The sequence below is a fragment of the Mobula hypostoma genome, chromosome 9, assembly GCF_963921235.1.
Source record: "Mobula hypostoma chromosome 9, sMobHyp1.1, whole genome shotgun sequence".
Classification (NCBI taxonomy): domain Eukaryota; kingdom Metazoa; phylum Chordata; class Chondrichthyes; order Myliobatiformes; family Myliobatidae; genus Mobula; species Mobula hypostoma.
The window spans coordinates 146,914,701-146,939,947 of record NC_086105.1 but is presented as its reverse complement, the minus strand read 5'-3'; the positions used below and the strand labels follow the sequence as shown (position 1 = coordinate 146,939,947).

Below are 25,247 nucleotides of genomic sequence, written 5' to 3'. Positions count from 1 at the left end.
ATAATCAAGGACACGACCCACCCAGCCAACACACTTTTCGTCCCTCTTCAAGGCTCAGGAGCTTGAAGACTCGTACGGCCAGATTTGGGATCAGCTTCTTTCCAACTGTGATAAGACTGCTGAACGGATCCTGACCCGGACCTGGGCCGTACCCTCCAAATATCTGGACCTGCCTCTCGATTTTTTTGCACTACCTTACTTTCCATTTTTCTATTTTATGTTTATGATTTATAATTTAAATTTTTAATATTTACTAATTTTTACTATTTTAAATATTTAATATTTGTAATCCAGGGAGTGGGAAGCGCAGAATCAAATATCACTGTGATGATTGTACGTTCTAGTATCAATTGTTTGGCGACAATAAAGTATAAAGTATAAAGTAAAGTAAAAAGCAGTAAGGCTGATCAACACCTCCACCCACTAACCCCCCCGCCCACAACCCCAACCACCACTACTTTATCATTTCCTGACAGAGCCACCTTATGTACAGACACTCCTGTGCCAGCATCACTTTATAGATATGCAATCTGTGTATATAAGCTATCTTGTGTATTTATCTCTTTGGAGCAAAGGAGGATGAGAGGTGACTTGATAGAGGTATACAAGATGATCAGAGGCATAGATCGAGTGGATATCCAGAGACTTTTCCTAAGATAGAAATGGGTAAGATGAGGGGGCAAATTTTAAGGTGATTTAAGGAACATATAAAGGATGTCAGAGGTAAGTTTTTTTAAGCAGAGTTTGGTGGGCGCAAGAAACATGCTGCCAAGAATGAAGGTAGAGGGAGATCCAATAGGAGTATTTGCGAAATGCTCAGATAGGCACATGCATGATAGAACAATACTGGGCTACTTAGGAGGAAAGGGTTGGATTGATCTTGGAGTAGGTCTCAAGGCTGGCACAACACAGGGGGATGCAGGGCCTGTTCTGTGTTCTAAAGCAGTGCAGGAAATGGTAGTCTCTGAAAGGCTGCTGAGACCAGCAGCAGCGGGGAGTGGTAGGGGTAGGGGTCGGACTAGCAGACTGATGTAAGGGAAAAAGCCAGAATGGGTGTGGGGCAGCACAAACAGCGGTGAACTTTCAAAAAGAAGGGAAACGTTGAAAACTGAGTAGATTCAGAAAGCACAGAAACAGGCTCTTCAACTCATCATGTCCATGCTGACTATTAATAGTCTGTCTATTCTAAACCTATTTCCAGCCCTTGAACTGTAACTTTCTATGTTTTATCAATTCGAATACTCATCTAGACCCTACTTAACTATTGTGAGAGTTTCTGCCTCTTATTCCTCAGGCAGTGCATTTCAGATTCTAATTACACTCCTCTGAGTGAGGAAGTTCTTGCTCAGGTCCCCTACTTCTTACCTTAATCCTATGGCCTCTGGTTTTTAGCATCTGTCTTCTGGATAATGATGTTCTGATGAAGGATCTTGGCCCAAGATGTCTGTTTATTCCTCTCCTGACCTGCTGAGTTCTTCCAGCATTTTGTGTGTGTCCTTATGTTCAGAAGAAAAAGTTTCTTATTAACTATGCTATCTACGCCTCATTATTTTGATCAGGTACACTCCTTTGCAAAGGAAACATGCCCAGCCCCTCTAGTCTTTTCTTACAACTTGGCAACCCCCTCAGTGCTCTCTCCAGTGCATTACATCCTTCCTATAGTGTTGTGACCAGAATTGCACCCAGTACTCTAGCTGTGCCATTGTACCTTAACCTTATTTTATGCTCTGGCTGATTTAAAAAAACTTTCCAGGCTTATCCTGATACCATGTGAGTTTTACATACAGTTGAAAGTTCCTCAGTAAGGACTGGTGTGTGTTTCTCCTGACCCCTCTTTCTGAAGTCTACAATCAAATCCTTGGTTTTGCTGATTTTGAATGTGAGATTGTTGTTGTGAAATCACTTACCAGCTGATCTATGCTCAGTGGCCACTTTATGTACCCTCTATACCTAATAAAATGGCCACTGAATATATGTTTGTGGTCTTCTGCTGCTGTAACCCATCCACTGCAAGGTTTGATAAGAGATGCCCTTCTGCATGCCACCATTGCATTGCATGATTATTTGAGTTACTGACACCTTCCTGTCAGCTTGAACCAGTCTGGACACTCTTCTCTGTCCTCTCTCATTAACAAGGCATTTTTCACCCACAGAGCTGCTGCTCGCTGGATGTTTTTGTTTCTTGCACCATTATCTGTAAACGCTAGAGACTGTTGTACATGAAAATCCCAGGAGACCGGCAGCTTCTGAGATACTCAAACCACCCTGTCTGACACCAACAAACTTTCCATGGTCAAAGTCACTTAGATCACATTTCTTTCCCCTTTCTGATTTTTGGTCCAAACAACAACTGACCTTCTTTACTATGTCTGGATACTTCTATACATTGAGTTGCTGGCATAGGGTTCACTCATTAGATATTTGCATTAATAAGCAGATGAACAGGTGTACCTAACAAAATGGCCACTGTGTGTATTTCACTCCTGTCCAAAACTCTCATGAATAGTTTGAGCCAATTTTTTATTCCAATGCCATTTACTACTTACCCTAAATAGATTGTGTGCTATAGTTGTTTAGTGCTGCATAAGTTCAGGAAGGCTAAACTGCCTTACAGTTTAAATTAACATCACAGGCATGACACACGGTATATGTATATTTCACAATGTCAAGACAGTATGTCCCTGTTATAAATAAAACTATAATTTATATTAATAAATGTTAATCAAAACAAACAGAAGAAATAACAGATTTTATTTCTTTTGTTAAAAGGAAATGTGAAAAAAAGTGGATCAAAAGGTGTCATTCAGTCAGTTCTGCAACATAATGTAGAGCTTAATATTGAATCACTTTTGGAAAAGATCCCAGTTGAAGACCGAGAATACGAGACTTTGCAGGTAAGACCATGTGACATAGCAGAACTAGGCAATTCAGCCAATCAAGTCTGCTCCACCATTTCATCATGGCTGACTTCTTTTGCCTCTCAGACCTATTCTCTTGCTTCTTCCTTTGATGTAACCTTTGATGCCCTTACTAATCAAGAACCTATCAACCTCTACTTTAAATATGCCCAATGACTTCACCTTTACTACCATCTGTGGCAATGAATTTCACAGATTCACCACTTTCTGGCTAAAGACATTGCTCCTCGTCTCTGTTGTAAAAGGATGTCCTCTTATTCTAAGAATGTGCCCTCTGCCTAGACTCTCCCACTATAGGAAACACCCTCTCCACATCCACTCCTTCTAGGCCTTTCAATATTCGATAGGTTTCAATGAAATTCCCTCCTCATTCTTCTAAACTCCAGTGAGAACAAGCCCAGGGACATCAAATACTCCTCATACTTAACCTTTGCATTCCTGGAATCGTTCTCGTGAACCTCCTCTGGACCCTAAACAGAACTCCATCAGGTTATAGAACTACAGATGCTGGAAATCTGAAATAAAAATTGAAAATCTGAACCAGAACTAGATTTATTATCATTAACTTATATGATGTGATCTCTGCTGTTTTATGTCAGTGCTACAGTGCAACAACATAAAATGACTATAAATTACAACAATGAAGAAATAGTGCAAATAAAAAGGCATAACGAGGTGGTGTACATGAATTCGTACACTGTTCAGAAATATTATGGCAGAGAGGAAGAAGCTATTCTAAAACATTGATTGTGTGTTTTCATGCACCTGCACCTCCTCTCTGATGGTAGTAATGAGAAGAGTGCATGTCCCAATGGTGAGTGTCCTTAGTGATGGTGCAGTTTTTACACAGAGTGCGGTTAGTTAATGGAACGTGCTAACAGGCCAGGTGGCAGCAGAAGATATGATATGAACATTTAAGGTAGGGCACTGAAAGCCTGTGCCAACCAACTGGTGGGAATGTTCAAAGACATCTTCAATCTCACTGCTGCAGTTTCAAAAGGGCAACATTCAAATCAGAGCCCAGGAAGAGCAGGGTGAGCTGCCTCAATGACTATCGCCCAGTTGCACTCACATCGACTGTGATGAAGTTCTTTGAGAGGTGGTCATGGCCAGAATCAAATCCTGCTTAAGCAAGGGCCTGGACCCACTGCAATTTGCGTAATAGATGCAGTCTCATTTAGCCCGAGACCACCTATGTCCGACTGCTGTTTATTGATTACAGTTCAGTGTTCAACACCATCATACTCTCAGTATTAATCAACAAACTTCAAAACCTGAGCCTCTGTACCTCCCTCTGCAACTGGATCCTTGACTGCCTCAGCAGGAGGCCACAGTCAGTGCGGATCAGTCACAATCAACAGCAGTGCAACTCCAGGAAGCATGCTCAGCCCATTGCTCTAGTTTCTAGACTAGACTCGGCTCAAACTGACAAGATGTGTGGATGTGGCCCCGGTGCAGAGAGAGAGACTGAAGTGGATCAGCAGTTCACTGACTTTAATCAGAACTGCAGAATTAAAGGGAAAACAGTAAATGCTGGGTAAATAGACTGCTGTGGAGGCCAAGTTGATAGTTTCCTGATCAGTCAGGGCATCAAAGGATATGGTGAGAAGGCAGGTATATGGGGTTGAGTGAGATCTGGGATCAGCCGTGATGGAATGGCGGAGGAGACACGATGGGCTGATAAGACATATGCTCATATGTCTTATGGTCTTATTAACTAAAACTCTCAAACCTAAGCACTGTGGCTGGATGCAGTAACTAAATACTAAATGAATACTGTGCCTTATAACATCAATCCAAACGTTAGTCTCCTCTCCCAGACAAAGACGAAAGTAACGGGAAACGGTAGACGTTGTTAAGCGTTTGGTCAAGTTTCAACAAGACTGGAATGATAGGAAGGGAGTTAAATGCCACCACAATGCAACACTAATTAGCTGGAATGTACTCACAAGTGTGATTGCTGGATGTGTTTTGCAGCCCGCCTGTGCAGGCATACAGACCCCACAGCAGAGTCCGTGGTTGTGACACAAACACCATCTATAAATTTTCCAATAGCACAAATTGTTGTAGGAAGAATCTCAGATGGTGATGAGGAGGCAGACAGGAGTGAGACAGATTGGCTGGTTGAGTTGTTTCAGAACAACAACATTGCTGTTAATAAGACCCATCAGTGCGGATCAGGGAGGGGAAGTCAGGGGAACACACGCCAATCCTCTCTGAGGGATCAGCAGTGGAAAGTGTGCTTAGGATTGGAAAAAGCTGCAGAAGGTTGCAATCTCAGCCAACCCCATCATGGACACTAGCCCCCACCCCATCCCCACCCCACCCAGCATCGAGAACATCTTCAAAGGGCAATGGCTCAGAAAGGTGGCGTCCATCATTAAGGACCCTCATCAACAAGGCCTTACCCTCTTCTCATTGCCATCATCAGGAAGGAGATACAGGAGCCTGAAGACACACTCAATATTTCAGAAACAGCTTCTTCCCTCCCGCATTCAGGCTTCTGACTGGACGATGAATCAACCCACGAACATATCCTCTATATTTTTTGCTCTCTTTCTACCCTACTTATTTAAATATCTAGAAAAATATATAGTCCTTATTTTAATTTATACTTTTTATGTATTACGCTGTACTGCTGCTCAAAAGATCAAGTTTTACGACGTATGCCAGTGATATTAATTCTGATTCTGATTTTGACAGACTTGTGAACGGGTAGAGAACAGAGGGAAATGGACCATGTTTAGGCTGATGGGATTAGTTTAACTTTTCAAAGGTTATGGGGATAAGGCAGGAACTGGATACTGATAGTGGATGATCAGCCATGATCACAGTGAATGGCGGTGCTGGCTCAAAGGGCCGAATGGCCTACTGCTGCACCTATTGTCTATTGTCTGTTGGCATGGTCTGCACAGATATGGTGGGTTGAAGGGCCTGTTCCCATCCCGTACTGATCTATGTTTTCCCTCCTTCGCCAAGTGCCCTTCTCAGCTTATGATGACCTCTGCTAAAATTTTATAAAGAGTTTTTAATTGGAGTTCCAATGTTATGTGACCTTAATTTTGTTTTGTACAGTTAAAGTATGCTGTTCTTCGACATTTCACACAACTAAAAAGGATATACAGGTTCTACAGTAGTCTGGGTCACCGGGAATCCCTGGATAATACCTTCTTATTGAACCAGCTTCAGTTCTGGCGGTTTCTCAAAGACTGCAGATTTCACCATTATGGCTTGAGCCTGGCTAACATGGACAGAATTCTTCATGGTAAATAAATTTTCTCCAGTTTTGTTCTGTTTGATAATGCTGAAATATTGTAGTCAATAACAGATAAAGGAGGTAATGGTGCCTTAAGAGAGTGTATATCTCTTGATTTTTTTAGTGTTCAAGATTCAAGATTGTTTAATGTCATTGTTACACAAGTGTAAACGAGAACAAATCTCAGCGGATTCCAGTTAATTGGACCATTGGTTAATCGAGGCAGCTGCTTATTTGGGACAACTCTTAAAGAACAAAAACTAATCGAGAAAATAGCCGGGATTCCCCTTATTTATTTGTGCCACTTAATTGGGGCAGGTGGCTGTTGTTGAACAGTTTCTATCTAGCATCAGAATCTTGTACTTGTGTGGCCATTAGACACTACATCAGGCTTAGAGCAAACAGTTTTTAGATATTGTCAGTTGTGTGCGTGTGTTCTAAAAGCAGTGATTTTGTCACAGATAGTTGGTGAGGAATAAGCAGTAAGGCAATTCCTAACTGTTATGCTCACTGTGATTTCAAGTATTCAGGTATGGAAATGCCAGAAAAGGCCGGGAGTAAAAATGAAATGATTTCACTACTTCAGTAAGTTCGGAACTAAAAAGGATTTGAAGGTATCGACAGTCATCTTGAATGTTACAATAAAAATGAAGTTTTGGAGGATGCAATCATCAATAACATTGTATGAAGACCATCCATAATCGACACTAGGTGGTTGCACTGATTTTGTACATTTACAGTCAATCAAAAGAACACATACACTGGATGAATTCCTCTGTCGATAACTATAAAGAAATAATACAGTTTTATAGTACTGTAGTAAATTGTTCTGTATTTAATTTTAACACATAATTTGTTACTCAGATAAATGATAGTTTGTCTTTTTAAAAGTTTTTAAACTATTTCTATGAAACTTTGGCTAATTGGGGCAGTCGTTTAATAGGGCCAAAATGTACTGGTCCTGATGTGTCCCAATTTAGAATCCACTATAATTCTTACTCCAAACCTGTTGCAGCACAAAAAAGCGGTAAGATAAAGAACACAATAAAAAAGTACAATAAATATAAATGCATAATATAGCTTATTATGCATTGATTGATTGTATGTCCATAAAGTGATGCTAGGCACAGGAATGTCTGTACATTAGATGACTAACAAGAAATGATAAAGTAATGGTGGCTAGGGGTGTGAGAGGTGGAGGTGTTGATCAGCCTTACTGTTTGGAGAAAGTAACTGTTTTTGAGTCTGGTGGTCCTGGTGTGGATGCTACGTAGCCTCCTTCCTGATGGGAGTGGGACAAACAGTGCTCGATCAGGGTGAGTGGGATCCCTCATAATATTGCTGGCCTTTTTCCAGCACCTTTCAGTATGTGTGTCCTTGATGGTGAGAAGGCTGGTGCTGTAATTGTATTGGATTTGCTGACTGCGAAGATTTAAACTCAAATAAAATCTTTAAGTCCTATCTGATATAAATACCCGCAGGTACCCTCACTAAAGGGAAATAATACTGTAACTATTCAATCGTCATCACTAGTTTTCTCTATGTTTATTCTCCATGGGTATAGACATGGGTCTTAGCTGTCAATACCCACTGTTCAAGTGGTGGGTCCCCTCTTCCTACCAAGGAGAAGATACTTCCAGCTAACAAAGTAGTTTAAAATATAGTTCATATATTTACAGTGATACATATTTACATCCAAACAACATTCTTAAAATACATTTAAAACTCACAGAGGATTTCTATCTTAAACATTTCCAAATTACAAACTATTTCTATAACACAAAGCACAAAGCATTCCTCCAGTACAAGCACTTCTAAGATAGAATGGACAAAGGATTTCCAAAACGCTAGTACAATTCCTATAAACAGACACAAAATGCTGGAGGAACTCAGCAGTGCAGGCAGCATCTATGGAAAAGAGTAAAGAGTTGAGGTTTCGGGCCAAGACCCTTCAACAGAACTGGAGAGAAAAGATGAGAAGACAGAGTAAGAAGGTAGGGATGGTATCACTGGTATCAGTCCCCAGCCTTTCCTACGCTACATCGACAACTGCATTGGTGCTGCTTCTTGTACCTATGCAGAGCTCGTCGACTGCATCAACTTTGCTTCCAACTTCCACCCAGCCCTCAAATTTACCCTGTCCATTTCTGACACCTCCCTCCCCTTTCTCGATCTCTCTGTCTCTATCTCTGGAGACTGCTTATCTACTGATGTCTATTATAAACCCACTGACTCTCACAGCTACCTGGACTATAGCTCTACCCACACAGTTACTTGTAAAAGTGCCATCCCCTTCTCTCAATTCCTCCACCTCCACCGCATTTTCGGATGAGGCTTTTCATTCCAGAACTAAGGAAATGTCCTTCTTTAAAGAAAGAGGCTTTCCTTCCTCCGCCATCAATGCTGCACTTAATGGCATCTCTTCCATTTTGCACACGTCTGCCCTCACTCCATCCTCCCACCACCCCACCAAGGATAGGGCTCTTCTTGTTCTCACCTGCCACCCAGCAGCCTCTGTGTCCAGCACATGATTCTCCATAACTTCTGTCATCTCTAATGGGGTCCCACTACCAAGCAAATCTTCTCCCCCCCCACCCCACTTTCCGATTTCTGCAGGGATCGCTCCCTACGCGACTCCCTTCTCCATTCATCCCTCCCCACTGATCTCCCTGCCGGCACTTATCCTGGCAAACTGAACAAGTGCTACACCTGCCCCTACACCTCCTCCCTCACTACCATTCAGGGTCCCAAACAGTCCTTCCAGGTGAGGTGGCACTTCACCTGTGAGTCTTTTGGGGTCATCTACTGTATCCGGTGCTCTCAGTGTGGCTTCCTGTATATCAGTGAGACCTGAGGTAGATATGGAGACTGCTTCACTGAGCACCTATGCTCCGTCCACCAGAAAATGTGGTCTCCCAGTGGTCACCCATGTTAATACCCTTCCCATTCCCATTCCGATATATCAGTCCATGGCCTCCTCTAGTGCTGCTATGAGGCCACTCTCCGTTTGGAGGAGCAACACCTTATAATCTGTCTGGGTAGCCTCAAACCTGATGGCATGAACATTGATTTCTTGAACTTCTGATAATGCCCCTTCCCTCCTCCTCTCCCTCACCATTCCTTACCTGCCCATCACCTCCCTCTGATGCTCCTCCCCCTTCCCTTTCTTGCTTGGCCTTCTTTCCTTTTCTATCAGATTCCCCCTTTTCTGGCCCTTTATTTCTTTGACCAGTCGACTTCCCAGCTCTTCACTTCACCACTCACCCCCTCCCGGTTTCACCTATCACCTACTACCTTGTATTTCTTCCTCCCCTCCCCCCCATCTTCTTACTCTGATTTCTCATCTTTTTTCTCTAGTTCTGATGAAGGGTCTCGACCCAAAATGTCAACTGTTTACTCTTGTCCATAGATGCTGCCTGGCCTACTGCACTCCTCCAGCATTTTGTGTGTGTGACGTGGATTTCCAGTGCCTGCAGATTCTATGTGTGTGACGTGGACTTCCAGTGCCTGCAGATTCTGTGTGTGTGTGACGTGGATTTCCAGTGCCTGCAGATTCTGTGTGTGTGACGTGGATTTCCAGTGCCTGCAGATTCTGTGTGTGTGTGACGTGGATTTCCAGTGCCTGCAGATTCTGTGTGTGTGACATGGATTTCCAGTGCCTGCAGATTCTGTGTGTGTGTGTGACGTGGATTTCCAGTGCCTACAGATTCTGTGTGTGTGACGTGGATTTCCAGTGCCTGCAGATTCTGTGTGTGTGACGTGGATTTCCAGTGCCTGCAGATTCTGTGTGTGTGACGTGGATTTCCAGTGCCTGCAGATTTTGTGTGTTTGACGTGGATTTCCAATGCCTGCAGATTTTTTCTTATTTACTATTCCTATTACGAAGACATACCACTAAGTTACAGACAAACAATTCATGTGTCACAGTAACCGAAGCTGGAGGAATAGATTCTACTTCACTCCAGGTTTCTTCTTGATGTTCCTTACCCCATTCCTAATAAGTCTGAACTGCTCACTACATTTATACCTTTCTTTCCCCTTGGGTGACTTCACATACATATGATATTTCCTCAGATATCCTTTTAGCACAGATGGACTAAAACAGTTTTAAGGTGCTTGGAAGTAGGTACAGAGGTGATATCAGGGGAACGGAGGTAAGGAGGAATTTCTTTTGCCAGAGTGGTGAATGTGTGGAATTCGTTGCCGCAGGCAGCTGTGGAGGCCAGGTCTTTATGTATACTTAAGGCAGAGGTTGATAGGTTCTTGATGGGTCATGACATGAAGGGATACGGCTGGGGTGGCGGGGGGAGAGGCAGGAGATTGGAGCTGAGAGGAAAAGTGGATCAGCCATGATGAAATGGCAGGGCAGACTCGATGGGCCAAATGGCCTAATTCTGCTCCTATATCTTATGGTCTTATATGCGCCTAAGACTTTTGCACAGTACTGTAGGTGTGCTCAATAGTGGTGAGGCTTTATCCATGGTGAACTGTGATGTGGGCTGTCCTGGTTATAACAAAATCAATCATAAGTGGCATGCCTGTTTAAATATGTGTTGTGAAGACAACTGCAACTGGTTCTGCTATAATAGGACTTTCTAGGTTTCTTAAGAGCGTAACTATCATGTGTTAGCAGGACTACTTGTATAAATAAGGACTGATTTCATTACCTCTGCAGTGTAATAAAATCAGAGTACTTTGTAAATATTTAATACTTATCCTCCAGGCATGGCAAATGTAAAGCCACTAATTTTGTGTCTTGCAGAACAATTTACTATAGTGGAGGATACTCACTCTCCATTTGATACATTACTGCTGGGGAAATTTCTGAGCTATATTGTTATCCTGGCATACCACATTTACCATAAGGAACATGAGTAAGTGACTAATATTTAGTCCCTGAAAATTACTTATCCTTTCTATTTCTGTCTATTTAAATATTGCCTATAATTGTAGTGTTTATGTTTTGCCTGATGAACTAATTCAATGTAACTACTCACCCATTTCCAACTAAACTTTAATTAGAGGTGTATACAATCATGAGGGGCATCAATATGGTGAATGGACTGTCTTTTTCTGAGGGTTGAGAAACCAAGAACTAGAGGACAAAGGTTTAAGGTGAGAAGGGAAAAAATTAATAGGAACTCGAGAGGTGACCTTTTATACAAAGGGTGGTATCTGTGGAATACAAGTTTTGTGGGGGCTGCTGGAAGAAGTAATCCTTATTGAACCTGTTAATGCTGAATATCACTCATTGATCTTTGTAATGTTTAAATAGTTTATTTGGTTACCTAAACCTCATAGCCTTGTCTGTTAAATCTATATTCCCATACATTGCACACTGCAGTGACAAAGGTTCTTCCATATGACATAGGAGCAGAATTAGGCCATTTGGCCCATCGAGTCTGCTCCTCCATTCCATCATGGTTTATTTATTATCCCTCTCAACCCCATTCTCCTGACTTCTCTCTCTAACCTTTGACACCCTTAGTAATCAAGAACCTATCAGCTTTCACTTTAAATACATCCAATGACTTGGCCACCAAGGCTATCTGTAGCAATGAGTTCCACAGATTTACCACCAACCCTGTTTTACGTGCTAGATATTGGAATGGGATGCATAGTTCTGCTTCTTAAGGAATAGTGACCACATGAAAGTTTTAAAAAATGATAAGCATAGTATTACACCTCATCTAAAGTAGCATTCTCAAATTGAACAAGTGCCTTTTGCCATAGTCATCCATATTCTTATTTCAGAGGCCGGCATCCAATTCTTGAAGCTTGTTTTTCCAAACTAATGACTGACAATCTTATTCCTTATGCCTGCACTGTTAATGGTAGGTACAATCTGAATATACCTCTGATGGGATAAAATGGCTAACTATACTATACTTAATCCAAAAGTCATGTACTGTGGGATTATTAGTAGTGTGAAAGCATTGTGAAGATTTTTAATGCTGATTTGCAACCTATGATTGCGGCGGTTTAAGTTATGAACTGTGTCAAGTGACTCCTCTTTGTGCATTGGTTTGTCAGTTATTTTTCCTCTTAGTGTGAATACTAAACTAAATGAGAGGGGATATCAGTGATTCCTTCTGAATATTGAAGGACGTAGATAGAGTGGATGTGGAGGGAGTCTAGGAGCAGGGGGCACAGCCTCAGAAAAGAATTTGAATTTCATTAGCCAAGGGGGGTGAATCTGTGGAATTCATTGCCACAGACAGCCGTGGGGGTTAAGTCATTGTGTACATTTCAAGTGGAGGTTGATAAAGTTTTGATGAGTAAGGAGAGGTCAAAGGTTATGGGGAGAAGCAGGAATATGCAGTTGAGAGGGAAAATAAATCAGCCATAATTGAATGGTGGAGTAGACTCGATGAGCTAAGTGGCCAAATTCTGCTCCTATGTCTTATGGCCAAATAACACCTAAATCATGCCATTCATTCATATAATTGGTAATGTTCTGTTGCTTTCAATGTGCACGTCATAAGTGGCTTGGACACAGAAGGACAGGCTTTATAGTTTCTATATGTATAGCTCATAATAGCAGCACTCTTGCCACAGCCCAGACAGCCTTCACCACCCTCGCCTGTGGAAAGGTGAGTTTGCTGAAAGGGAACTGTCTGGAAGGAAATATTTTTGACTTTCCTGGTTAAGGAAATAGTCACATGGAGAGAAGTTGTGAGATGAAGGTGAAAGTTGCATGCACAGTTGGTTTGGAATGCAGAGAAATATAGGGAAGAGGGGTACAGGTATTAGGTAGTTGATAGTGGGAGATGGACAGACATATGCAGGAATTGGGCCAGTAAAGGATGTGTGAGAGAGTTGGGCAATAATGTGGGGATCAGCTGGGTAAGTGAGGTGAGAGTCAGTTTGGGCAGATGATATGATTGGAGTGTGACATTAGCCGGGATGTGGATTACAAATTACTGCAGGAGATAGAAAAGGCATGTCAGAAGGGCAATGTCATGATAATCGTTGGGGATTTTAACATGAAAGTGGATTGGGAAAACCAGGTCAGTACTGGACCTCAAGAGAGAGAATTTGTAGAATGTCTAAGGGATGGCTTTTTAGAACAGCTTTTGTGCCCACCAGGGGATTCACTGTGCTGGATTGGGTGTTGTGCAATGATCCAGAAGTGATAAGAAAACTTAAGGTTAAGGAACCCTTAGAGAACAGTGATCACAATATGATCAAGTTCATTTTGAAATTTGAGAAGGAGAAACTAAATTCCATTGTGTTGGTATTTCAGTGGAATAAAGGAAATTACAATGGTATGAGAGGGGAAATGGCCATGGTTGACTGGAAAGAGACACTAGCAGGAAGGGCAGCAGAGCTGGAATTCCTGCAAAAGATGAGGGAAGTGCAAGACAGATATGCTCCTTCCAAATAAGAAGAAATTTTCAAATGGAAGAAGGACACTACCGTGGCTGACAAGTGAAGTCAGAGCCAAAGTAAAAGCAAAAGAGAGGGCATACAAGGAAGCCAAAGCTAGCGGGAAGATAGAGGATTGGGAAGCTTTTTAAAACTTGCAGAAGGAAACTAAGAAGGTCATTAAGAAGGAAAAGATGAATTATGAAAGGAAGCTAGTGACTAATATCAAAGAAGATACTAAAAGTTTTTTAAAGTATATAAAGGGTAAAAGAGAGTTGAGGGTAGATATAGGACCAATATAAAATGATGCTGGAGATATAGGAATGAGAGATGCAGAGATGGCAGAGGAACTGAATGCATATTTTGCATCAATCTTCACAATGGAAGACATCTGCAGTATACCAGACATTCAAGAGTGTCAGGGAAGTACATTCAGTGAAAATTACAACTGGGAAGGTGCTCAGGAAGCTTAGTGGTCTGAGGGTGGATAAATCTCCTGGACCTGATGGAATGCACCCTCGGGTTCTGAAGGAAGTAGCTGGAGAGATTGTGGAGGCATTACAATGATCTTTCAAGAATCGTTAGATTCTGGCATTGTACTGGATGACTGGAAAATTGCAAATGTTACTCCGCTATTTAAGAAGGGTGGGAGGCAGTAGAAAGGAAACTATAGACCTGTTAGCCTGACATCATTGGTTGGGAAGTTGTTGGAATCAATTGTTAGGGATGAGATTATGGAGTACCTGGAGGTACATGACAAGATAGGCCAAAGCCAGCATGGTTTCCTGAAAGGAAAATCCTGCCTGATTAACCTACTTTGAGGAAATTACAAGCAGGGTAGACAAAGGAGATGCAGTAGACATGGGGTACTTGGATTTTCAGAAGGTCTTTGGCAAGGTGCCGCACATGAGGCTGCTTAGCAAGATAAGAGCCCATGGAATTACAGGGGAGTTACTAGCCTGGGTGGAGCATTGGCTAATCAGCAGAAAACAGAGAGTGGGAATAAAGGGATCCTATTGTGGCTGGCTGCTGGTTACCAGTGGAGTTCCACAGGGGTCAGTGTTGGGACTGCTGCTTTTTACAATATATGTCAATGACTTGGACTATGGGGATTAATGGATTTGTGGCTAAATTTGCCGATGATACAAAGATAGGTCCAGGAGCGGGTAGTGTTGAGGAAATAGAGAGCCTGCAGAGAGAGTTAGAGAGTTTAGGGGAATGGGCAAGGAAGTGACAAATGAAATACAATGTTGGAAAGTGTATGGTCATGCACTTTGGTGGAAGAAATAAACCGGCAGACTATTATTTAGATGGGGAGAGAATTCAAAATGCAGAGATGCAAAGGGACTTGGGAGTCCTTGTGCAGGATACCCTAAAGGTTAACCTTCATGTTGAGACGGTGGTGAAGAAGGCAAATGTAATGTTGGCATTCATTTCTAGAGGTATAGAATATAAGAGCAGGGATATGATGTTGAGGCTCTATAAGGCACTCGTGAGACCACACTTGGAGTATTGTGTGCAGTTTTGGGCTCCTTATTTTAGAAAAGCTCTACTGACGTTGGGGAGGGTTCAGAAAAGATTCACGGGAATGATTCCAGGAATGAAGGGTTACTGTATGAGGAATTTCTGGCAGCTCTTGGGCTGTATTCCCTGGAGTTCAGGAGAATGGGGGGGATCTCATAGAAACATTCCGAATGTTAAAAGGCCTGAACAGGTTAGATATGGCAAAGTTATTTCACATGGTAGGGGAGTCCAGGACAAGAGAATTGAAGGACGTCCATTTAGAACAGAGATGCAGAGAAATTACTTTAGTCAGAGGGTAGTAAATCTGTGGAATTTGTTGCCATGAGCGGCTGTGGAGGCCAAGTCATTGGGTGCATTTAAGGCAGAGATAGATAGGTTCTTGATTTTCCAGGGCATCAAAGGGTATGGGGTGAAAGCAGGGGAGTGGGGATGACTGGAAGTGGGGATCAGCCCATGATTGAATGACGGAACAGACTCGATGGGCCGAATGGCCTACTTCTGCTCCCATATCTTATGGTCTTATTGGAGCAGGGATAATTAGGGTCATTGACAGCAGGGTTATGGACAGTTTGGGAGTGACGGTATTGATGGAATATTTATTAAAAGGCACTTAACTGGGGGATATAAATGGAGTTTGTAGAAGCTACTCAGGTTGGACTGGGCACTTCACTAATGACAAAACAAGAGTTGATTCTTCATTTAAAATTAACCTTTGTGTTTATGCACATAGAGTTTTACACAAACAGTCACATTGGAATATTGTATGTGATTTGGCCATTTCCGTGGTGCCCAGCTACTCCTTACATTGGTACATCATATATAGGGATGTACCAGTGACAATTTCTGTTGCAACTAGATAAAGCCAATTCAAACCCAAATCTTTGACCACCCTGCTCCTAACATGCTCATTATACTCAGATTGTGCCAAATGGACTTCTTATGGCATTGGTCCAGTGAAAATACAAGTTTGAATTTTGTTAAGTTTCACTTGATGCATTTACTTTTTAAAATTCTGGTTATAAACTCCAACTTCTTCTCAAGGGGAATTGGGATAGTCAGTGACTGTTGACCTTGGGTTAAAATGATGACTAAACAGTTAATTTACAAATGAGTAGGTAGTGAAATATCCCAACAGTAGAGAATAATGTACAGAGTGCTTACATTGTTTCATGTATTTTTTCCATTTTTTTTATAATGTATGACTTTATTGGCTTATTGCTAACTTGATTACATTTCTATTGTTTTGGAATCCCAATGAAACACCAGATGAGAAAAGCAGGGTGCTGTCTGGCAGGGGATATTTCGAAAAGATTGAGAGATAACACAATAGCTACAATCAACCTTGCTGTTTTCTCTTTGGTCTCTGATTCCTTATGGATTCCTGTTTGATTTAGGGAGTTTATTTCAACAACAAGAAAGTACTACAATCGCTCTTGGCTACATAAATAAATGCTGGGAGGTGTACAGAACTTACTGGGAACAAAACCATAAGCCACCCAACACCAGTATCATGACAATGAGGCACTTCCTGTGGATGATCAAGGTACATGATTGACCTGATCTGTACAGCAAATATATATATAATGGTAGAATATTATATAAGACCATCAGACATAGAAGCAGAATTAGGTCATTTGGCCCATCAAGTCCACACTGCCATTGAATCATTGCTGATCCTTCCCCCCTCCCCCCCACACCCAACCCCACCTCCCGGCCTTCTCCCCATAACCTTTGATGCCGTGGCCAATCAAGAACCTATCAAACTCCTCCTCAAATATACCCAACAACCTGGCATCCAAAGCTGCCTGTGGTAACAACTTCCACAAATTCGCCACCCTCTAGCTAAATAAATTTCTCTCCGCATCTCTGTTTTGAATGGACACCCCTCTATCCTGAGGCTTTTCCCTCTTGTCCTAGACTCTCCTACCATGGGAAACATGTCTTTCAACATTCGAAAGAAGTAAAATTATAGAACAATAGTCACAATCAGTACAACTTGTCTTTTTGTAATATAAAAAATAAATGCATATTATTTTCCACATCACCGGAAATCCTAAGAAAAATAATTCCTAAGGCTGTCCAACTTAGCCAATATTTTTATCTTTTGTATAATTTGGCAAAAGATAACTCTTTCAATTTATCTTTCTTTATTCTCAGTTAAAAATGATTTCTGGTGTAAAATGTTTTGCAAATATTATTTTATTATATTGATTATATTATGGCCTCTACAAATATGCCATGATTTGCTGATTATTTCCAGTAATTCCAAAATTTATAACAGTTTGTGTATAGTCTATGGGAAAATACCATCTAATCTTAGCACTTCAGTACTTTATCCACAAAGCGCATTTGTAAATTCACGTGAATATCGTGTCCTAAAAATGCAATATTTGAAATTTTAATTTTTCTGCAAAGGGGTGATGGAAAGCACTCCATTTACAGATTTTTTGACAAAAGTGCAGTGATACAGTTTTTAAGAACATTAATTGCAGTTCGGAATCCTCCAGAGTGAAATGATACAACAGGATGATATTTCACAGTATCTCTGCTCCGCAGAAGATTAACTTCATTACAACCTTTTTAAACAATTAAACAGATGATGTAGAAAGCCCACACATTAAAATCCTACATAGGAGAAATACAACTGGTAACTCAATAGATCCCTTCCACTGGAAGCCGTCAATAGACAGTGTAGATTGAGCTCCACTTCCCATAGTGCTGGAAGATGCAGGAATTCCTTGTGTTCTCAGGAAAGACAACTGGTAACAGTTTAAAATATGGCTGCACCAGGAAGAGAAATTTGATGAGGAGGCAATGAAGAGAGCCTGAGTTGTGGAGGCAGTGTTCATGTAAATGGGGTTAATGAGGGTCCTGTTGCAGGATCTCATCCCAGAGCATCAACTTGCGCCTGTTCGCTCCACGGATGCTGCTTGTCATGATTCAGTATTCTGCTTTATTTTTGTTCCGGATTCCAACATCTTCAATCTCTTGTATCTTCTCTAAATTGAGCATCTTTGCTTCAAAACTAGCAGGCTGGGTCATAAAGTAGTAATTTTATTTAGAAATGATGAAGCAATGACATTGTTCATCATTGGAGTTTCATTGAAGGCAGTTTTAATGGAAATTGGAAATTAAGCAGTGCATTTTTCAGACATCTCTCCTGGAAATGTTACCCACTTATTGGTGTTTAACTCACTTTTAGGACCATATCTTCATACCTATTCTTCATGCATGGGTGAAGACAGTAAACTCAGCATATATCTAGACAGCCAAGTACAATCATAGCCTAATCCAGTGACACTCATCATATCAGTCTTGAGCAGATAATCAGAAGCAAGGTCTTTATAAGTTATTCTGTCTTCTTTGCAGGAAAAGTCATTTCAAATAAAATTGACTATTTTATGATTAGAAATTGTAGTATTTTGTACATTCTCTTTTCTTTATATTTATTCTAAACAAATGCATTTGTCTCACCTTTATTTTATTCTGTAAATGCAGGATCTAAATTTATTGAGCAAACGCTTGACAGCTACTCGCATTGTGGAGATCTTGTCTCAGGATAACCCAGCAGTGTCTGATGGAACCTACAACAACATGGATGTTGAGGTACCATAGGTCTTAATTAAATGTTGTAATCCTAACTTCCTGCCTCCTAGACAAGAAGTCTATCCTCTAACACCAAAGTATTCATTGTATCACTTAAAGAATATTTTTCAATGCAAAATTGGACTGTTGCGTTTAACTAAGAGGCAACAGTAAGCATATTGCAGTAGTTTGTGATTCACAGTACTTCAGGGTTTCCTTTGTAGAGTCATACAGCACAGAAACAGGCCTTTCAGCCCAACTGGTCTAGGGCTGACCAGGATGCACATCCAGGTTTGTCCTATTTGCCATATTTGGCCCATGACCTTCTCAACCTTTCTTATCCATGTACCTGTCCAATTGTCCTTTAAAACTTGCTGTTGTACCTGCCTCAGCCACTTCCTCAGCAGCTTATTCCATATAGGTACCTCCCCTCTGCATATTAGATAAGTTGCCCCTCACGTTTCTATTAAATCTTTCACTGTCACTTTAAGCCCATGTTCTCAAGTTCTTGACTCCCCACCCTTGGAAAAAGGATGAACCTATCTATGCTCTTCATAATTTTATACACCTCTGTAAGATCAACTCTCAGTCTCCAATATTCCATGGAGAAAGGACACAGCCCGTTCAATCTCTCCATATAATTAAGTACCTTGAGGCCTGGCAACAGCTTTATAAATCTTTTGTGCATGCGTTTCATATTTTCTTTAGCAGAATGACCAAAATTGAATACAATTCTCCAAGTGAAGCCCCATGAGCATCTTGTACAACTGTACCATCACCTTCCAGCTTCTATACTCAGTGCCCTGACTGATGAAGACTACTGTGCTAAGAGTTTTATTCACCACCCTATCTACTTGCGATTACACTTTCAGGGAACCAAGGACCTGAACTCCAAGGTCCCTCTGTTCTACAATACTCCCCAGGGCCCTGCTGTCCATTGTGTAAGTCCTACGTGGATTTGACACCTCACACTTACCTGAGTTACTCCATTTGCCATTTCTTGACCCACTTCCTCACCTGATAAAAATTCTCCTGTAAGTTTTGATACCTTCATTCTCCACTGGCCAGCTATTTCAGTGTTAACTGCAAACTTATTCCTTGTACAAAAGTCTTAGGCACCCTAGATTTTTATATTGTTTCAGATGGTGTGGCCTCCACAGAGCCCTGATCTCAACATCATCGAGGCTCTCTGGGATTATCTGGAGAGGCAGGAACAAGTGAGACAGCCAAAGTCTGCAGATGAACTGTGGCAAGTTTTCTTATAGCCGATTATAACCAGCCAATTTTCTTAGAAAACTGCATGACAGTGTACCTAAGAAAATGAATGCAGTTTTAAAGGCAAAAAGTGGTCACATCAAAGATCGATTTGCTTTAGTTTTTGATAATTACAAACTCTTCATTTTATTATTTTGAAAGCATCTTCACTTTACAGAATATTTGTGTATGTGCCTAAGACGTTTGCACAGTTCTGTAGATAATGGACAACAACGAGCCCAGCTCTGACCCCTGAGGCACAACACTAGTCGAGGTGCCTCCAGTCTGAGAAACAGCCTTCCACCATTACCCTCTGCTTCTGATCATCAAGCCAGTTGTGTATCCAATTAGCCAGTTCTCTCTGGATTCCAAACCATCTAGATTTCTAGAGCAGCCAGCCATATGGAACATTAAGTTGCCAGTCCTGTTCTTCCCTTAGATGCGTTTCCATAATGACTATAATATTCAAGTCACACGTAACTAGCCATGCTCTGAGTTCATCCACTTCACCTGCAGGCTTCTTGCACTGAAATAAACACAATTTTCTCACTCACTGCCACACTCCTGCCTGTCCTGTCTAATCAACTTGCCATTGCTGACTTCTGTATCACTTTCCTGTCTTTCATTTGATTCCCTGCTGCTTAGGATCCCAGCCCCTCTGCCAGTCTAGTTTAAACCTCCCCAGTGACACCAGGAAATCTACATATCAGGATATTAGCTTCCTCCTTAGTTCAGATGCAACACGTCACTCTTGTACAGGTCACCTCTGCCCCAGTAGAAATCCCAATGGTCCAAAAATCTGAAACCCTGTCCCCATACAAATCTTTCAGCCACACATTCATTTGCTCTGTTCTCCTATTTTTGCCCTTGCTAGCATGTGGCACTGGAAGTAATCCAGAGATTATTACTCTTGGTCCTGTTCCTTAACCTCTTTCCTCGCTCCCTATATTGACGCTCTTTGCAATTTATATTTTAAAGTCATTCTGAAAACCTCAGAAACAAATATGAAATGTACTTTTAAACACAAGATTTTAGTAAATATATGGTTCCTTAAGGTTGTCATAGCCAGTGGTGGGGGGAGGGTGATTAGTGGGGGTAATCTCCCACAAGCTACTAATTGCTCCCTATGACATAGGTCTCAGAAAGGGTATCTGATAATAAAGTCCAGCCCAGCACCTGGCTCTGTGTGTGGCTTAGCTACTAAGCTTAGCACAACAGTTTCTACTGACAGGAGAAGGGACAAAGGCAGGTTACTGGCACATTAAAACTAGTCACTTTGAGCAATTGACGCTCATCAGCTGTGGTTGGCAGCTCATCCAGGGGAAGGAAAACTCTGATCTCAAACCTCCGCTGCCTTATGGCTACACCCACTCATAGGAAAGGCTTCGGGAGTAAACCCCGAGGAAACATCCAGAGCTGGAGTCCCTGAGGCAGTCCTACGTTGAGTTCAGTGCTGACTGGCAACTCCTGCAAAGTCGCTGGTGTCAAACTGTACCGGTTTCTGCCGTTTCTTTGGATTCATCGGCTGTGTGGAGAGGTGGAGCCTGCTGCATGGCCAACAACTTGCTCTCCATATTGTACTGCCTGGCATATCGCTTAGACAGCTAGGTTCAACATCCGTGGTCAGCCTCAACCAACAGAGGGCCTCCTCCAAGTAAATATATTATGTAGTATGGTTAACATGAGGAACCTTTTTTTCAGATGGTGTTCTTGGAATTTTTAGAAGCCCTGCTCTCATGCGCAGAAGTTTATGTGACTAAAAGAATGCTTGAAAGTTCAGAACCCTCCTCCACAAAGTCAAACAGTGTGAATATAACTCTTCTTACAACTACTGCGTCAGCTCAGCTGAAACAAGAACCTTTAGACCTGGTAATCAAATACCATTGATCTCTCTGTTTTTTCTAATTAGATTTTCTGTTTAACAGTAAACCACAGCAGAATAAATTTAAACACAAGAGATTCTGCAGATGCTGGAAATCTGGAGCAACACACACAAAACTCAGCGAGTGTTCAGCATCTACTGAGGGGAATTTCCTTTCTGTCTGTTACATCTTGCTCTCATAAAATACGTCAGGTTTAATTTGTAGAATCATATAATGATGCAGTGCAGAACGAGGCCATTTGATCCTTTGGGCCTCTGCTCGTTCTTTGAAAAAGCTAATGCATTTCCCTTCCTTTCACCATACCTTGACATTGTCTAGGACAAAGCAGTCCACAACTGGCCCTCCATCGGTCATCTTAGCAGTCATTATCTCCGCCACTGTGTACCATATAGAAATAGCAATTCAGTGCCAGTCCAAGCATCTCCCAAACCTTTGTTCTCTGCCACCAAGAAGGTCAAGGGCAGCTGGTACATGTTGGATCCTGATGCTTTTGTGATCCAAAGGTTCCTCAGAAGTTAACTTACTTACTGCTCGTTATGCCACTGGCTGCAATGAAGGTCCCCCATCTCTGCTGGTACTCAGGGCTTCCTTCACCGTGCCAGTAACTTTCTTTAGGTTTTCACTATTGTCAGTCATGCAGATCCCAGGTGGAGACTCAGGAATACCATTGCACTCAGATGTAGAAGGATTCTTCATTGCTGTTTCTGTAACAGTTTTGTTTTACCAGTCAGGGTTGTAAGCCCTGAGATGAACCCCTGAACCTGGAGGACCGGTAAACCGCTCTGAGTCTGGCCTCTACCCTTTGACCTGTTTGGCATGGGTGACCCTACCAAGAGTCAAAGCATAAATCCCTCGCTCCAGCCAACGTAGCTGTCCAGGTCATTGAGGCACACAAGCCTCCAAAACAACAAGGTTATAGTCCTCTTGGAAGTTCAGGAGTTAACAATGAGGCATAAAACTTTCTGCTTTTGATAATTTGATTAAATATTATAAAAACAAAGTAGACAAAGGGAGAAGAAGCGTAAGGAGAGAGAATGAACATGGGGATGTGGGGAAGAAAAGGAACAAAAGTAGTCTAGTCTTCTTATACAAGACTATTGACTACAGTAAATTCCAATGATAACATTAATTAATTACATAGCCAGATTCAAGTAATGTGACACCCACCTGTTACCATGCTGTATCTCTAAATATTTTTTAAAATTATAAATAAATCCAATCCTAACGTGATCTGAACCCACTGAACAACACAAAGAAAACGTTTATAAGATGAGACTTATCCAACATAATTAAAAGCAGGAGATACTTTTCTAGCAACACACATCAAAGTTGCTGGTGAACGCAGCAGGCCAGGCAGCATCTATAGGAAGAGGCGCAGTCGACCCTGGGGTCTCGGCCTGAAACGTCGACTGCGCCTCTTCCTATAGATGCTGCCTGGCCTGCTGCGTTCACCAGCAACTTTGATGTGTGTTGCTTGAATTTCCAGCATCTGCAGAATTCCTGTTGTTTGCGTTTAAAAAGATACTTTTCTAGATATTTTGTGTATGGTAAATTAATAAGAAATGCTTTGAAAATGTTGATTGATACATTTCCAAAGCTCTTATAGAGCTACAGCACTGCAACAGGCTCTTCTGGCCCAATGAGCCCACACTGCCCATTTACACCCATTGACCAAGTAACCTACTAACTTGTACGTTTTTGGAATGTGGGAGGAAACCAGAGCATCTGGAGGAAACGCATGCAGTGACAGGAAGGATGTATAAACTCCTTACAGGCAGCAGCAGGAGTGTATTATAGCAGTGTGTCTCAGACTGGTTAGTCATGGCAAAAGCCATTCAATGAATCTTATTCTTTCCTGTTACACTGGAGTTGTTGCACACAATCTTAATCTTATATATCTCTTACTGTTGAGCGCATGGTAAAAGGGAGAGTGAATGTCCTGTGACACTGAGCACACCATCCTGTGAAGTATGTATGTGCATTCCCATAGTTTATACCAAAAAATGAGAAATATGAAATAAATTCAATGGCAAATTTTATACTTTTATCTGTCCAAGTCTTTGATTTTCCCAGATGAAGACCCAAAGCTGTGTGTAACCCTCATAAAATGCTGGAGGAACTCAGTAAGTCAGGCAGCATCTATGCAGATGAATAAAGAACCAACATTTCAGGCTGATACCTCTGAGGAAGGGTCCCTAGCCAAAAAATCGGCTCTTTAGTCCTCTCCATAGATGCTGCCTGTCCCTCTGAGTTCCTCCGGCATATTGAGTGTTCTACTCTGCATTTCCAGCATCTCTAGGGTTCATGTCTGTCATTCCAGTAACTCACCATGATTAATACTTACTGAAAAATTCTAACAACCTGCTTTTATCAGCAATATCCTATGCCACAGAATTTCAGTGCCTACTGTTGGATCATCTTTAAAGATACTGGTCAAAATTATGTATTAAAATACGTTTTAAATTAATCAGCAGGTCTCAGTCCAAGAACACGTTTCTCCAGAGCCAAATGGACGTGGCATGAAATCCCTCACAAAGAAACGCGGAGAGGCTAATGGAGGCTCTTCAAGGAAATCGGAGGTTTGTGTGCGATTCATCATCATCATTAAATGCCATGTTGTATGTCAATGGTGATCATGGTCCAGCACCATGATTGTTCCTGGCAAATTTTTCTGCAGAAGTGCCTTCTTCTAGACAATGTATTTATAAGATGGGTGACCCCAGCCATTATCAATACTCTTCAGAGGTGGTCTGTCTGGCGTCAATGGTCGCATAATCAGGACTGGTGAAACGCACCAGCTGTTCATACGATCATCCACCACCTGCTCCCATGGCTTCACGTGACCATGACTGGGGGGCTAAGCAGGTGCTACACCTTGCCCAAGGGTGACCTGCAGGCTAGTGGAGGGAAGGAGCACCTTACACCTCCTTTGGTAGAGACATATCTCTACCCCACCATGAGTTTCATTTATAGGTTTGAACAGAATTAATCTAAAATATATTTGATTCCTAATGCAGTTTTTGTGCCAACTACCCTCCTGTGAAGATGATAACTCCCAGCCAACTCACTGACGAAGAAGCACTGCACGGTTGTTTTGTTTTGTACGTGAGCCTGAAGCCTGATTGGGGTCAATATTGTCTACACCTATTACACAGTTTGGTTGCATTCTGTTGAAAGCTAACAATCAGGAAGACTGTTGTCATCACAGTAGCATAGCAGTTACCACAACACTATTGCAGTTCGAGACATTTTGGAGTTCAGAGTTCAGTTCTGGCACAGTTTGTATGTTCTCCCGGTGACCGCATAGGTATCCTCTGGGTGCTCTGGTTTCCTCCCACATTCCGAGGACATACCAGTTAGAAGGTTAACTGGTCATGGTAAATTGTTCTGTGATTAGGCTAGGACTAAGCAGGTGGTTTGCTAGTTAGTGCGGCTTGTTCTGCGCAGTATCTCTGAAAA

The 25,247-nt window shown here is 41.8% G+C and overlaps 1 protein-coding gene across 1 annotated transcript in view; it reads left to right on the top strand.

Moving 5' to 3' along the window:
• rsph10b (radial spoke head 10 homolog B) overlaps positions 1-25,247 on the top strand; it is a 69,696-nt gene that overhangs the window by 29,632 nt on the left and 14,817 nt on the right. Inside the window, exons 9-16 of the mRNA XM_063057525.1 lie at positions 2,770-2,894; positions 5,994-6,183; positions 10,937-11,048; positions 11,929-12,008; positions 16,461-16,609; positions 18,565-18,672; positions 21,607-21,774; positions 24,260-24,367. Coding sequence (XP_062913595.1) covers positions 2,770-2,894; positions 5,994-6,183; positions 10,937-11,048; positions 11,929-12,008; positions 16,461-16,609; positions 18,565-18,672; positions 21,607-21,774; positions 24,260-24,367 — 1,040 coding nt within the window. The remainder of the gene's footprint in view (positions 1-2,769; positions 2,895-5,993; positions 6,184-10,936; positions 11,049-11,928; positions 12,009-16,460; positions 16,610-18,564; positions 18,673-21,606; positions 21,775-24,259; positions 24,368-25,247) is intronic.